Raw genomic sequence first — 16803 nt, 5'->3', positions numbered from 1 at the left:
TGCAAAGCCTCCACCCCTAGCCCACTGTCACCCCCTCGTCTTGCGAGACAGTGATACAATAGTCAATCTAAACATTCGTAGCAACCGTTTTTTTTTGTGACAGCCTGGACCTACACGGTAATTTTGCAACAAAAAAAAGGACCGTGTGTATCCAACAGGGGCTGTTTTCATCAAGGTAAATAATTTTTTTAAATAGCTGATGAATTTACATAAATGGTGGATGAAGTTACGCTGTTCTTCAGGGGGTATCGACAGAATATGTCAGTTTAGCCATATTGATGTGTAGGCAACATAGCAAGGTTATTGAGAAATAAGCAAGGTAAATAGGCGTTATACATTTGTTCTTAACTGACTTGTATCTTTAAATAAAGGTTTAATAAAATGTAGGCAACTTAAATAAATAAAAGAAGCCAATCTTTCTATTATGCCCCCCCCCCCCCCCCCCCCCCCCCCCATTAATTTGGCCTTGAACCTCATGTTATGTCAATACACTTCAGACCAGTCGGCTGGACCGTGTTAATGTACCGTAGTTCATTGCTATTTCCCCTGTTTTGCTTTCTTTCCTCTCCCCTCTCCTCTTATTTCGTTTGCTTGGCCTAAACAAGCAAACAAGCAAACCTTTCCCCACTTCGAATACAGTAGAGCGCAGAAAGCGTTCTACGCTCTAGAATAATGTTTGGTGTCGCTGGTCTGGAAATGAAATGTTACCATGCCCCATATCTCGATTTCATAGTAATACATCTCCCTCCCCGCCCCTTCCCTCCCCAAGCGCACATCTGTTTTTCATCCAGATGCATCATTCCACTATATCCAATGGGGACTAGGCCTACTCTGACATGTGGTTTTCACCCTCTCTCGGACTCTCTCTCCCAACTCCCTCCCTCCCGGCCTCTTTCCCTCTCTCCTTCCCGCCATCCCTCTCCTTCCCTAGCTCTTCTTTTCTCTCTCCTTCTCTCTCTCCCCGTCTCAATCTCTCTGGCTCTGGCTCTCTCTTCCAGTCATTCACACCACTCATTAATTACCACAATACAAAATCATTGCTAGGTCAAATGCACCTCGCTCCTCTTTCAGTTTCAGCTCAACATAAACATGCACATGCTTAAAGGGATACTTCGGGATTTTGGCAAACACTCTGGTGAAGTAGATAAATGTATGGTCCAAACAGTTAAAAGACACACCCAATCCCCTCTGCCCTCAAATTAAGTGGACACTTCCGATGACGTATCATGACGTCTGACGAGTATACACTTGTGGGGCAAGGGGGCGAGGGAGGAAGGAAATACAAATTGTTGTATTATTAATTAATATGATTGGTTTGTTTAGGATTCCTGGCAATGTAAATAGTTTGTATGTATGCTTGTTTGCATGTGACTATTCCTATTTTGTTTGTTGATATTTGTTAATAAAAAAATACATTTAAAAATGAGGGAGGAAGGAATGATTTTTAAATGGACCACCCTTGACCGGAAATTCGTCACTTTTTTTAATCCAGTGTTCCCAACTTAGCGACTTTGTCACTATATTTAGCGAGTATTAAGTCCCCTCTAGCGACACATTTTCAAAAAATGGACTAGTGACTTTTTCTGGTGTTATTGGAGACTTTTGGAGACTCTGACATGAAAGCACGTATCGTTCTTACTCTTCTCAACGAGCAGTGGGTGCTGCCATGGGCCCCACCCCATCCCAAAGCACTCACAGGCGGCCCAGTCCTCACACAGCAGTCCCTCCCAGCTGCAGTCAGAGCAGGAGATGTTCACCCCTCCAGACTGCAAATTAATTGCGCATGCGGGAAGCCGCCGCTGGCTTACATTCAGTGCGGGAAGTAAATGTAAAATGTTCTTTGTCTAAAATAAATCACTGCATTTGACTCACACAGCCTCAGTCACTTACTCACCTTGTCCACTGTGTGTGTGCCTCTCTGTGACATAAGCTAAACATCTAGCTGGCAAGATATTCATGTCTCAGTCTAAACTGTACACTCAAAAATACAGAAAGGAGTGGGAATCAAACCCTGAATTCAAAGTCTGGTTGAAGCCGTTTATTGGAGATGATACACGGGCATACTGCCTGTATTGAAGGCTGATTTCTACACCAAACTTAGTGAAGTAAAAAAACACATGGCAACTCAAAAACATACTCAAAAGGCAGAGCCTTATAACAGTTCCCACCCAAAACAAGCTGCCATTTATGGTTAAAAAAATTGACTCTGCAATAAAGGCTGAGGCCAACATGGCATTAGCTATCTCTGAACACTGTTCCATGCTGGCATGTGATCACATTGGAGAAGCATGTGGAGCTGCTTTCTCAGACTCCACTGCTACTACCCACTTCAAAATGCACAGGACAAAGTGCACAGAAATGATTAATGGTGTTCTAGCACCATACTTTCTGAAAAAGTTGGTCGCAGATGTGGGTGACCAGCGTTTCAGCCTCCTCCTCGATGAGTCCACGGATGTAAGTGTTTCTATGTACCTGGGGGTTGTGATATGGTACTTTAGTGACACCAAGCAGACAACTGTATCAACATTTCTGGGGCTTGTTGAGTTGGAGGGAGGAGATGCCAAATCTATAGCCCGTGCTGTTGTGGCTTTTCTCGAGAAGTGTTGAAAAAAGTATGTATGTCTATATAGGTATGTGTATGTATATATGTGTATATGTATGCATGTGTGTATGGATATATATATTTACCCCAAAAATATATGGGGGATTGGAAATGATGCAGACAATTACAAAACATACATGTATTATGTAACATGAAGTCCTATGAGTGTCATCTGATGAAGATTGTCAAAGGTTAGTGATTAATTTCATCTATATTTCTGCTTTTTCTGACTCCTCTCTTTGGCTGGAAAAATGTCTGTTCTTTTGTGACTTGGCTCTGACACAACATAATCGTTTGGTTTGCTTTCGCTGTAAAGCCTTTTTGAAATCGGACACTGGTGGGATTAACAAGAAGTGTATCTTTAAAATGATGTTTGAGGAATTTTAATTATGGGATTTCTGTTGTTTTGAATTTGGCGCCCTGCACTTACACTGGCTGTTGTCATATCGATCCCGTTAGTGGGATCTCAGCCCAAAGAGGTTTTAACCTGAATTAGGGCCAGACTAGTTATCCATCATTTTCTCACATTGACAATTTTTTCTATTGTCTGTTTTTGGTCCATTTAGATTGTTAATGTAGATTGTGTAATAAAAAATAAAATAAAAAAATAAGTAACTCCGCCAGAGTGTCTCTTTGGGTCACTTTTGCAGGTCCCAAGCCCGGATAATGGAGGAGGGTTGGAATTGTGACATAAAAAAAACAAGAATCGACAGAAGAAAGTTCCTTTGTAGTTCTAAACATATTTTGTGTTTTTTACTCACTTTTTGTCTCTCCCACAAAGTTATTCCTCTCTCCTACAGCGTCCATCACAATTACATGCACATGGCCAATTATGCAAATTAGGCGATGACGTCATTTAGCGACTTCTAGTGACTTTTAGGACACCGGTAGCTTGGGGGCACTTCATATGTGCTACCGTCAATCATGTTTACTTACATTAAATATATAATTATTAATATACGCCTACTGTATGAAAGCTAGCAAACTAATTAGCTAACTAACGTTAGCCTGCCTAGCTGGAACTTCTGAAGAAGGAAAATGTTTCTATAATTTCTATAATTTCCAAAAGATAACCAAACAAAAACATATTTACTTTTTACGAGAGGTGTTTGTGCCGTCATGTGCATTAGTAGCACAATTTCTAATTTATTTGCATTCGTTTTTTACTTACACTTGTATGTTGACTTCTTCATTGATGTTGTTTTTAAGTGTTCACTGACTTTTTTTAGCGGATGTACAATTGTCGCAAATTGAATTATGGTGAGTTTCAGGCCCCGGAGTGAACATAGTTGTACACTCGCAAACTCGACTAAAAACTAGGGCTGATGGGCTTACGTTGCAAACTTCCCTTGCTCGGCTATTCCCTTGCTTGGCTAATCGTTTGGACCACCCTCCAAGATGGCGACGGGGATTTCCCCAAGGGCATAAGGTGAGGGTAGGTGGATGAGGGTGTGTCTTTCTTATGAGTTTGAACTGCCGGCAAAGGTACTCATTGCCAAAATCCATAAGTATCCATTTAATAAGCAGAGTTCATATATCACGCTGGAAAGCATAGAACACTGCGTTCCAGTGCCTGCGATTACATTTTGTGTTTGTATTGGTTACATTTTGTGGTTGATTCTGATAGGCATGTCTCCTCTCCTCTCTCCTTTCTCTTCCTCTCATTTCTCTTTCCTCTCCTTTCTCCTGGACCAAACTCTTTCATTCAGGATGATGTCATCCACTGAGTCAGGAACAGATGTTCCTAAACTACATCGCCTTTTCATCATGTTTGACCCAGAGGTTGTAGCGGTAAGATAATTGAATGAGTAATGGGCAATGATTACTAAACACTCATACATAGAGATAGCCAATACATCTACCAGACTGCTCTCTCCCTCCTTGTTGTACCGTTCAATTGTCTTAAGAGTGGAATTTCTATATCTATCGTGTCACCATGCATCAGACATCACTTGATCCATGGAGTACACACGTGCTCACTCCCCGTCATGAACTTAAAAGCATTGGACTGGTGAAAGCAAGGGCTAGAAGGCCCGGTTGTCCTCATCATACATTTTGCACTAGTAATTTCTTATGATAAAGACTGAATGGAACTGGGAGAAGGCTAGAATCGGACCACAGAGCTTATTTTTGTAATCGTCCCAGTTCCTTTAGATGCAGTTCTCTCTTTTCTCCACCAGGTGATGTCGATACTCCTGGGTCTATTCCAGGTGCTGTTGGCTGTGCCTCTGTACTACATAGACATTGGTTTACCCAAACTACAACTCACGCTCCCTTTATTTATTGGCTTCCTGGTAAGATCCTAATTTGATAAAGTCATAAGTATCTTTGTTTGTTTTATTTCTCTCTATACTTTTTTCTCCTTACCATAACATCCCTACCCTAATTGGAGTAAACTAATGGACAACGACAATATGTTTACTGCTACTTACAGCTATCTTGCTCACATCTACGGTACCTATAGTTAAGAAATTATACATATATTCCTAATTTATTCAAGTGCTGGATTCTCACCCGCAGCGGCCAATCCACCACTCACTCTGATCTTAACTCCAACCCTCCAATATCCACAGATTTACCCATGTTTCCCAGTATAATGCTATTTCCTTTTGCAATACATCCCTCCATTTTGCTATGATGTCTTACGAGGGTCCTGAACCTAACTATTTCTAACATTTCTACCGATATTGCCCTAAAAATAAATACTTTACTCGAGTATAATGATATTTCCCATTGACTGCATGTTTTTTCAGATCCCCTAACAATAAATGTTTTGTTGTTTTGTCTCTGAACTACAGCACTTTGGATTAGAAGTGACACAATGACGATGATGTTAAATTGGAGACTGTCAGCTTTCATTTGAAGGGTGTCTTCATTCATATCGAGTGAACCGTTTAGAAGTTACAGCACTATTTGTACATAGTACCCCCATTTAGGGGACCAAAAGTATTGGGACAAATTCACTTACAGTACCTATCAAAAGTTTGGACACACCTACTCATTCCAGGGCTTTTCTTTATTTTTACTATTTTATACATCAAAACTATGAAATAACACATATGGAATCATGTAGTCACCAAAAAAGTGTAAAACAAATAACAAATGGAATCTCCAAAAAAGAGTAAAACAAATCAAAATGTAATGTAATGTTGCTGCTACTGTCTCTTATGACCGAAAATAACTTATGGACATCAGAACAGCAATTACTCACCTCAAACTGGACAAAGAGTTTTTCTTTAACAAGTCCGACGCAAAAGATATACTGCTTTCTCGGAAACGGGCCAAAATCCCTGTCATTTGCATGAAGAAAAGACAGAGAAAAGGCGGCAGGGCGAGTGAGTAAACCCCCACTACCATCTGCTCTATTGGCCAACGTGCAATCATTGGAAAACAAAATGGATGATATACGATCAAGGTTATCCTACCAACGGGACATTAAAAACTGTAATATCTTTCACCGAGTCGTGGCTAAACGACGACATGGATAATATAGAGCTGGCAGGGATTTTCCATGCGTCGGCAGGGCAGAGAAGCTACGTCCGGTAAGATGGGGGGCGGGGGTGTGTGTCTATTTGTCAAAAACAGCTGGTGCGAAATGTCTAATATTAAAGTGGTCTCAAGGTATTACTGACCTGAGGTAGAGTACCTTATGATAAGCTGTAGACCACACTATCTACCAAGAGAGTTCTCATCTATATTATTCGTGGTCATCTATTTACCACCACAAACCAATGCTGGCACTAAGACTGCACTCAACCAGCTGTATAAGGCCATAAGCAAACAAGAAAATGCTAACCCAGAAGCGGCGCTCCAAGTGGCCGGGGACTTGAATGCAGGCAAACTTAAATCCGTTTTACCTCATTTCTACCAGCATGTCACATGTGCAACCAGAGGAAAAAAAGACCACCTTTACTCCACACACAGAGACGCATACAAAGCTCTCCCTCGCCCTCCATTTGGCAAATCTGACCATAATTATATCCTCCTGATTCCTGCTTGCAAGCAAAAACTAAAGCAGGAAGTACCAGTGACGAGCTCAATACGGAAGTGTTCAGATGACGTAGATGCTACGCTACAGGACTGTTTATCTAGCACAGACTCATCCAATGGCATCGAGGAGTACACCACCTCAGTCATTGGCTTCGTCAATAAGTGCATCAACGGCGTTGTCCCCACAGTAACTGTATGTACATATCCCACCCAGAAGCCATGGATTACATGCAACATCCGCATCGAGCTAAAGGTTAGAGCTGCCGCTTTCAAGGAGCGCGCCCTCAGACAAACCATCAAACAGGCAAAGCGTCAATACAGGATTAAGATTGAATCCTACTACACCGGCTCCGACACTCGTCGGATGTAGCAGGGCTTGAAAACTATTACAGACTACAAAGGGATACCCAGCCGCGAGCTGCCCATTGACGCGAGCCTACCAGACTATCTAAATGCCTTTTATGCTCGCTTCGAGGCAAGCAGCACTGAAGCATGCAGGAGAGTACCAGCTGTTCCGGACGTGTGATAACACTCTGTAGCCGTAGTGAGCAAGAGCTTTAAACAGGTCAACTTTCACGGATTACCAGGACGTGTACTCAAAGCATGAGTACATTTTCAACCTCTACCTGAGCGTGTCTGTAATACCTACATGTTTCAAGCAGACCACCATAGTCCCTGTGCCCAAGGAAGCAAAGGTAACCTGCCTAAATTATTAGCGCCCTGTAGCACTCACTTCGTTAGCAATGAAGTGCTTTGCAATGCTGGTCATGGCTCACATCAACAGCATCATCCCGGATACCCTAGACCCACTCCAATTCGCATAACGCCCCAATAGATTCACAGATGACGCAATCTCAATCGCACTCCCCACTGCTCTTTCCCACCTGGACAAAAGGAACACCTATGTGAGAATGCTGTTCATTGACTACAGCTCAAAGTTCAACACCATAGTGCACACAAAGCTCATCACTAAGCTAAGAACCCTGGGACTAAACACTCACTCTACAACTGGATCCTGGACTTTCTGACAGGCCGCCCCCAGGTGGTAATGGTAGGCAACAACACGTCTGCCACGCTGATCCTCAGCACTGGGGCCCCTCAGCGTTGCATGCTTAGTCCCTTCCTGTACTCCCTGTTCACCCCCGACTGCGTGGCCGAACATGACTCCAACACCATCATTATGTTTGCTGACGACACAACAGTGGTAGGCCTGATTACTGACAACGATGAGACAGCCTATAGGGAGGAGGTCAGAGACCTGGCAGTGTGGTGCTAGGACAACAACCTCTCCCTCAACGTGAGCAAGACAAAGGAGATGATCATGTACTACAGGAAAAGGCGGGCTGAACAGGCCCCCATTAACATCAACGGGGGCTGTAGTGGGGCGGGTTGAGAGTTTCAAGTTTCTTGGTGTCCACATCACCAGCGAACTATCATGGTCCTAACACACCAAGACAGTCGTGAAGAAGGCATGACCTCACCTTTTCCCCCTCAGGAGACTGAAAAGAATTGGCATGGGTCCCCAGATCCTCAAAAACTTATACAGCTGCACCATCGAGAGCATAACCGCCTGGTATGGCAACTGCTCGGCATACGGCCCAGTACATCACTGGGGCCAAAGCTTCCTGCCATCCAGGATGATACTAGGTGGTATCAGAGGAAAGCCCCAAAAATAGTCAAAGACTCCAGCCACCCTAGTCATAGACTGCTCTTTCTGCTACCGCATGGCAAGCGGTACCGTAGCACCATGTCTAGGACCAAAAGGCTCATTAACAGCTTCTACCCCCAAGCAATAAAAGACTCCTGAACAATTAATCAATTGCCACCCAGACTATTTACATGGATCCCCCCCCATCTCATTTTACACTGCTGCTACTTGCTGTTTATTATCTATGCATAGTCACTTGACCCCTACCTACATGCACAAATTAGCTCGACTAACCTGCACGTCTGCACATTGACTCGGTACCGTTACCCACCTACTTTTTATGAATTTTTACTTTCGTTTATTTGGTAATTATTTTCTTAACTCTTTCTTTAACTGCATTGTTGGTTAAGGGCTTGTAAGTAAGCATTTCATGGTAAGGTCTATATACCTGTTGTATTCGGCGCATCTGACATATTTGATTTGATTTACACTCTTGGCATTATCTCAACCATCTTCATGAGAAAGGCTTTTCCAACAGTCTTGAGGAGTTCCCACATAGCTGAGCACTTGCTGGCTGCTTTTCCTTCACTCTGTGGTCCAACTCATCCTAAACCATCTCACTTAGGTTAGAGTCGGGTGATTGTGGAGGCCAGGTCATCTGATGCAGCACTCCATCACTCTCTTTCTTGGTCAAATAGCCCTTACACAGCCTGGAGGAGTGTTTTGTGTCATTGTCCTGTTGAAAAACAAATGATAGTCCCACAAAGTGCAAACCCGATGGGATGGCGTATCACTGCAGAATGCTGTGGTAGCCATGCTGGTTAAGTGTACCTTTATATAGTGTCACCAGCAAAGCACTCCCACACCTTCACACATTCTCCTCCTCCATGCTTCACAGTGGGAACCACACATATGGAGGTGGAGATCATCCGTTCACCCACTCTGCTTCTCACAATGACACAGTGGTTGAACCAAATATCTCACATTTGGACTCATCAGACCAAAGGACAGATTTCCACCGGTCTAATGTCCATTGCTCGTGTTTCTTGGCCCAAGCAAGTCTCTTCTTATTATTGGTGTCCTTTAGTAGTGGTTTCTTTGCAGCAATTCGACCATGAAGGCCTGATTTAGGCAGTCTCCTCTGAACAGTTGATGTTGAGATGATTCTGTTACTTGAACTCTGTGAAGCATTTATTATGGCTACAATTTCTGTGGCTTGTAACTCTAATGAACTTATCCTCTGCAGCAGAGGTAACTCTGGGTATTCCTTTCCTGTGGCGGTCCTCATGAGAGCCAGTTTCATCACAGCACTTGATGGTTTTTGCGACTGCACTTGAAAAGATGAAAAGTTATTAATAAACAAATTAGGCACATTTGGGCAGTCTTGATACAACATTTTTGTCACGACTCCCGCCGAAGGTGGCTCCCCTGCCTGTTCGGGCGGCGCTCGGCTGTCGTCGTCGCCGGTCTACTAGCCGCCACCGATCCCTTTTCCCTTTTCTGTTGGTTTAGTCTTATTAGTTGCACCTGTTTCTTTTGTGTTTCTTGATTCCTGGCCTATTTAAGCCTGTTAGGCCCGCTTAGGTTTGTGCGGGATTATTTTGTGTTCGCTGTCGGTTGTGGATGTATTTTGTTCTCCGTATCATTTTGCCCTGTGTGTTTGGGCTGGTCAGTGTTTCTGCAGCCTGTGTTTGGCGTGACCGTTTTTGTGCCGGAGAAATAAATAATCTATTATTGAACCCTCTGCTCTCTGCACCTGACTCCTACCTTCCACTCCTAGTAACTCGTGACAATTTTGAACAGAACTGCAATGGTTCATTGGATCAGTCTAAAAACTTTGCACATACACTGCTGCCATCTAGTGGCCAAACTCGCACCTGTGCTGGAATAATACATGATGTCCTTTCTCTTGCATTTCAAAGATGATGGTGCAAAAAAAATGTTTTATAATCTTTTACCAGATCTAATGTGTTATATTCTCCTACATTCCTTTCACATTTCCACAAACGTCAAAGTGTTTCCTTTCAAATGGTACCAAGAATATGCATATCTTTGCTTCAGCACCTGAGCTACAGGCAGTTAAAGTTGGGTATGTCATTTTAGGCGAAAATTGAAAAAAAGTGTCCGATCCTTAATGGATTGTCATTTCTCTTTGCTTATTTGAGCTGTTCTTGCCATAATATGGACTTGGTATTTTACCAAGTAGGGCTATCTTCTGTATACCAACCCTACCCTGTCACAACACAACTGATTGGCTCAAGCTCGTTAAAAAGGAAACAAATTTCACAAATTCCCTTTTTTGAAATCCATTCCAGGTGACTACATCATGAAACTGGTTGAGAGAATGGCAAGAATGGACAAAGCTGTCATCAAGGCAAAAGGTGGCAACTTTGAAGAATCTCAAATATAAAATATATTTTGATTTGTTTAACACTTTTTTTTGTTACTACATGATTCCATATGTGTTATTTCATAGTTTTGATGTCTTCACTATTATTCTACAATGTAGAAAATAGCAAAAATAAAGAAAAACCCTTGAATGAGTGGTTGTGTCCAAACTTTTGAATGGTACTGTATATGTATTAAAGTAGTAGAAAGTATTTAGTCCAATTATTCATAGCATGCAATGACTACATCAAGCTTGTGACTCTACAAATTTGTTATATATATTCGCTGTTTGTTTTGGTTCTGTTTCAGATTTTTTGTGCTCAATAGAAATTAATGGTTCATAATGTAGAGTTGGAAGTCGGAAGTTCACATACACCTTTTCACATACTCCAATTCATGACATTTAATCAGAGTAAAAAAAAAGGTCTTAGGTCAGTTAGGATCACCACTTTCACTTTTAAGAATGTGAAATGTCAGAATAATAGTAGAGAGAATGATTTATTTCAGCTTTTATTTCTTTCATCACATTCCCAGTGGGTCAGAAGTTTACATACACTCAATTAGTATTTGGTAGCATTGCCTTTAAATTGTTTAACTTGGGTCAAATGTTTCGGGTAGCCTTCCACAAGCTTCCAAAAATAAGTTGGGTGAATTTTGGCCCATTCCTCCTGACAGAGCTGGTGTAACTGAGTCAGGTTTGTAGGCCTCCTTGCTCGCACACGTTTTTTCAGTTCTGCCCACAAATTTTCTATAGGATTGAGGTCAGGGCTTTGTGATGGCCACTCCAATACCTTGACTTTGTTGTCCTTAAGCCATTTTGCCACAAATTTGGAAGTATGCTTGGGGTCATTGTCCATTTGGAAGACCCATTTGCGACCAAGCTTTAACTTCCTGACTGATGTCTTGAGATGTTGCTTCAATATATCCACCAAATTTTCCTCCCTCATGAAGCCATCTATTTTGTGAAGTGCACAAGACCTTCCTGCAGCAAATCACCCCCACATCATGATGCTACCCCCATGCTTCACAGTTGGGATGGTGTTCTTCGGCTTGCAAGCCTCCCCCTTTTTCCTCCAAACATAACGATGGTCATTATGGCCAAACAGTTCTATTTTTGTTTAATCAGACTAGAGGACATTCCTCCAAAAAGTACAATCTTTGTCCTCATGTGCAGTTGCAAACCGTAGTCTGGCTTTTTTATGGCGGTTATGGCAGTGGCTTCTTCCTTGTTGAGTGGCCTTTCAGGTTATGTCGATTTAGGACTCGTTTTACTGTGGATATAGATATTTTTGAACCTGTTTCCTCCAGCATCTTCACAAGGTCCTTTGCTGTTATTCTGGGATTGATTTGCACTTTTCGCACCAAAGTATGTTCATCTCTAGGAGGCAGAACACGTCCACTTCCTAAGCGGTATGACGACTGTGGGGTCCCATGGTGTTTTTACTTGCATACTATTGTTTTTACAGATGAAGGTGGTACCTTCAGGCATTTGGAAATGTCTCCCAAGGATGAACCAGACTTGTGGAGGTTTACATTTTTTTGTGAGGTCTTGGCTGATTTCTTTTTATTTTCCCACGATGTCAAGCAAAGAGGCACTGAGTTTGAAGGTAGGCCTTGAAATACATCCACAGGTATACCTACAATTGACTCAAATGATGTCAATTAGCCTATCAGAAGCTTCTAAAGCCATGACATCATTTTCTGGAATATTCCAAACTGTTTAAAGGCACAGTCAACTTAGTGTATGTAAACTTCTGACCCACTGGAATTGTAACTTTCTCACTCATCATTATTCACGATTTATTCAGGATTATCCATAATCATGGTAGCATCCACATTAATTCAGAAGTGTTTAGAAACATATTCTATTGTTATTTACAATAGAAGTGACTCCAAAATGGCACAATGGTGTTCACCATTCAATGGCCATAATAAATAGGTATGGTGACAGAGGGCAACCTTGTTTTATGCCCCTTGACAATTCAAAGTTCTCAGAGGAGTAACTGTTATTTATTATTTCACATAAAGGATTGTTGTTCATGACTTTTACCCATCTTATGAGAGAGTTCAAAAATCCAGGGACTATATAAAATGCTTTCTCAAAATCTGCCATGAAAATTATACCTGGTTTCCCTCATTCTCATAGTTTTCCTTTATTTATAGTAGTTGTCTTATGTTGTTTCCAATATATCTTCCTTTTAACAATCCCGTCTGATCGTGATGAACAATGTCCGGTAGGACCTTTTTTATTTTATCAGAAATACATTTTGCCAATATTTTTGCATCACAACATTGAAGGGTCACCATGTATTTGATATATTTGATACCATTCTACCAATTCCGCTCCAGCCATTACCACGAGCCTGTCCTCCCCAATTAAGGTGCCAAGCTTCATGTGGCTTCTGTTTATTTTATGCATAGGCTATATGTGATTTAGTGTACATCATTGGATGGTTTGGTTTTCTTTTTTCACATCTGGAGCAATTGAAACAACATATGTTGTTTATACTTTCTTTTAAAGTTTGTGATGGCAGGGTCGTTCGCCTTCGCCTGTGAGAAGTCTCCCAGCAGACAGCTAGTAAGTCATTACAACAGTCACATGTTGCATTGCATACACTGCTCTAACCAGGTGTAATAGATTCCATTATTTAAATGTCCACCTGGGTCGACCTGTAAAGCAACTCACATGTTAGGCTGAACATGTTGCCCATAGGCTACTGTGCAATGTGTATACCCTGTTACGTGCATGAGAAGATACATTCATTATATAGCAACATTTGCGGTCCTATACCTTTTTTCTCTTAGGAACAATAAAGTTTATCGTATTTCATGTTTGGGGCCAGGAGATTTTCCTGTCTCTGCTTACTCTTTCTTCCATGTTGTGTCTTCCTCCCCAGCTGACAGGCTGTGCCTACACTAACGTGGCCAGCCTGGTGGCGAGCCTACTGGCTCTGTGTTCGTACAGCGTCTCCCTACACTCCGTCCAGGGCTCTGCTGCACCCTGCACTCTGCCAAGCATCGACCTGTACACATGGGCTGCACAAAAGTGCCCAGGAGAGTACCTAGAGGTAAGGAATGATTTGTGGGTGGTTCATAAGCGTGTGTGTGTGTGTGCGGTGTGTGTGTGGACAGTTTGTCTTGTTTGCCACTATGCTATTTTAGTGCCCTGTATTGTGTGTGGCACTGTGTTTTTTGTTGTTGTTGTTTATCCTTCCTTGTGCTTTTCTCTGTCCCAGGAGTTCTTCAGGAGTATCATAGTCCTACTCATCGTTTATGACTTGGGTGCTCTTACCCTCCACTCTCTCCTCTCTTTCTCCGCACTCAAGGGACTCGGAGTGAGACTGTGCCGAATGATCAATTAATCAATTATTCAAACTGATTAACCAATGGATGCTAGTTGAAAAACCTGTTTTAGAAAAATAATGATCTGTTTAATAAAAAATTTCTCAGTGACCACATTTCTTTTAACTTGTTTAAGTTCAAGTTTGTTTATTTCATGGGTTTGTTTGTTCCTTTCGATCTTTACAGGCTTACAATGTTTTGAGAAACCTAATAAAATAATTTGTATAAACTCCGTGGACTGATGCTTATTTAGATTGAGGGTTGTGTGTTCAGTGTAAGGTCACTGCTGGCTTTTTATAATAACCTATAAATATCAGTAAAATGGTTTAGAATAAGCTTGATCCCCTCTGTCGAAGATGCTTGGACCTTCTTTTTTGAATATTTCAGTGGTATTGTCCCCATAAAGAAAATTATAATTAAAAACAGGTTCAGCCCCTGGTTCGACCGTGATCTTGTAGAGTTACTCCACCTCAAGAATTGCATTTGGCTAAAGACTCGGAACACGCATACTCAGGCTGACTGGCTCTCGTTCAGGCAAATGAAAAATGAATGCACTCAGGCTATCCGGAAGGCCAAAGTTAGTTACTTTAAGGAGTAGTTCTCGCTCTGTGGGTCTAACCCCAAGAAGTTCTGGAAAACGGTTAAAGACCTGGAGAATAAACTCTCCTCACAGCTGCCCATGTCCCTTAAAGTTCATGATGTGACTGTTACTGACAAGAAGCACATGGCTGAGCTCTTTAATCACCACTTCATTAAGTCAGGATTCCTATTTGACTCAGCCATGCCTCCTTGCCCAGCCAACATTTCCTCATCTTCCACCCCTTCTGATGTGACTATCCCCGATGCTTCTCAATCTTTTCCCCCTGCCCGGCTACAAAGTTTCTCTATGCAGGAGTCACTGAGTCCGAGGTGCTAAAGGAGCTCCTGAAACTTGACCCCAAAAAACATCTGGGTTCAGATGGTTTAGACCCTTTCTTCTTTAAGGTTGCTGCCCCTATCATCTCCAAGTCTATCTCAGACCTTTTTAACCTGTCTCTCCTTTCTGGGGATGTTCCCATTGCTTGGAAGGCAGCTACGGTTCACCCTTTATTTAAAGGGGAGATCAAGCTGATCCTAACTGTTTTAGGCCTATTTATATTTTGCCCTGTTTATCAAAAGTGTTGGAAAAACTTGTCAATAATCAACTGACTGGCTTTCTTGATGTCTATAGTATTCTCTCTGGTATGCAATTGGGTTTCCTCTCAGGTTATGGATGTGTCACTGCAACCTTAAAGGTCCGCAATGGTGTCACCATTGCCCTTGATTCTAAGCAATGTTGTGCTGCTATTTTTATTGACTTGGCCAAAGCTTTTGATACGGTAGACCATTCCATTCATGTAGGCCGGCTAAGGAGTATTGGTGTCTCTGATGGGGTCTTTGGCCTGGTTTGCTAACTACTTTACTCAAAGAGTGCAATGTACAGTATAAAGTCAGAAAAGCTGCTGTCTCAGCCACTGCCTGTCACCAAGAGATTACCTCAAGGCTCAATCCTAGGCCCCACGCTCTTCTCAATTTACATCAACAACATAGCTTAGACAGTAAAAAGCTCTCTCATACATTTATATGCAGATGATACAATCTTATACTCAGCTGGCCCCTTCCGGATTTTGTGTTAAACACTCTACAACAAAGCTTTCTTAGTGTCCAACAAGCTTTGTCTACCGTTAACCTTGTTCTGAACACCTCCAAAACAAAGGTAATGTGGTTTGGTAAGAAGAATGCCCCTCTCCCCACAGGTGTTATTACTATCTCTGAGGGTTTAGAGCTTGAGGTAGTCACCTCATACAAGTACTTAGGAGTATGGCTAGATGGTACACTGTCCTTCTCTCAGCACATATCAAAGCTGCAACCTAAAGTTAAATGTAGACTTGGTTTCCTCTATCATAGTCGTTCCTCTTTCACCTCAGCTGCCAAAATAACCCTGATTCAGATGACCATCCTACCCATGCTAGATTACAGAGACATAATTTATAGAACGACATGTAAGGGTGCTCTCGAGCGGCTGTATGTTCTTAACCATTCGGCCATACCTTAAATTCTAAACTGTCATGGTCAAAACATAGATTCAATGGTGGCAAAGATGGGGAGAGGTCTAGCCGTACTAAAGAGATGCTCTGCTTTTTTGACACCATACTCCAAAAAGCAAGTTCTGCAGGCTCTAGTTTTATCTAATCTTGATTATTGTTCAGTCGTGTGGTCCAGTGCTGCAAGGAAAGACCTAGTTAAGCTGCAGCTGGCCCAGAACAGAGGGGCACGTGTTGCTCTTAATTGTAATCAGAGGGCTGATATAAACACTATGCGTGCCAGACTCTCTTGGCTAAGAGTTGAAGAGAGACTGACTGCATCACTTATTTTTATAAGAAACATTAATGTGTTGAAAATCCCAAATTGTTTGCAAAGTTAACTTACACACAGCTCTGACACACACACTTATCCCACCAGACATGCCACCAGGGGTCTTTTCGTAGTCCCCAAATCCAGAACAAATTCAAGACAATGTATACTATTATATAGAGCCCTTATTGCATGGAACTTCCTTCCATCTCATATTGCTCAAATAAACATCAAACCTGGTTTCAAAAAACAGATAAAGCAACACCTCGTGGTACAACGCCTCTCCCCTATTTGACCTAGATCGTTTGTGTGTATGCATTGATATGTAGGCTGCGTGTGCCTTTTTAAAAATGTATGTAGTTCTGTCCTTGAGCTGTTCTTGTCTATTGATGTTCTGTATTATGTAATTCTGTATTATGTTTCATGTTTTGTGTGGACCCCAGGAAGAGTATCTGCTGCT

At 42.0% G+C, this 16803-nt stretch overlaps 1 protein-coding gene across 2 annotated transcripts; it reads left to right on the top strand.

Annotated features, from left to right (window-relative positions):
- The first annotated feature begins 6 nt into the window (after window positions 1-6).
- Window positions 7-14200, top strand: LOC110497430. Of its 2 annotated transcripts, XM_021573532.2 has the most exons (7): window positions 7-175; window positions 4312-4393; window positions 4783-4896; window positions 12095-12235; window positions 13150-13206; window positions 13526-13696; window positions 13865-14200. In XM_021573532.2, the coding sequence occupies exons 2-7, from the start codon at window positions 4313-4315 to the stop codon at window positions 13988-13990; spliced, it is 690 nt and encodes a 229-aa protein (XP_021429207.2). In that variant the 5' UTR covers window positions 7-175; window position 4312; the 3' UTR covers window positions 13991-14200. The 2 variants fall into 2 exon arrangements, with proteins under 2 accessions (XP_021429207.2, XP_021429208.2); XM_021573533.2 differs by lacking the exon at window positions 12095-12235 and having other exon boundaries at window positions 11-175.
- The last annotated feature ends 2603 nt before the right edge of the window (window positions 14201-16803 follow it).

Source organism: Oncorhynchus mykiss, chromosome 19, assembly GCF_013265735.2.
Source record: "Oncorhynchus mykiss isolate Arlee chromosome 19, USDA_OmykA_1.1, whole genome shotgun sequence".
NCBI classification, from domain to species: Eukaryota; Metazoa; Chordata; class Actinopteri; order Salmoniformes; family Salmonidae; genus Oncorhynchus; species Oncorhynchus mykiss.
The sequence above is the reverse complement of the archived record's forward strand: the minus strand, read 5'-3'. Positions and strand labels throughout refer to the sequence as shown.

Excerpts from the sequence above, each read along its gene's own strand:
- LOC110497430 (XM_021573532.2), top strand. The coding sequence starts at position 4,313 with ATGATGTCATCCACTGAGTCAGGAACAGATGTTCCTAAACTACATCGC. Across the intron at positions 4,897-12,094 it reads CTTTATTTATTGGCTTCCTG|ATGAAGGTGGTACCTTCAGG; the intron begins GTAAGATCCTAA and ends TTGTTTTTACAG. Across the intron at positions 12,236-13,149 it reads AAGAGGCACTGAGTTTGAAG|TTTGTGATGGCAGGGTCGTT; the intron begins GTAGGCCTTGAA and ends TTTCTTTTAAAG.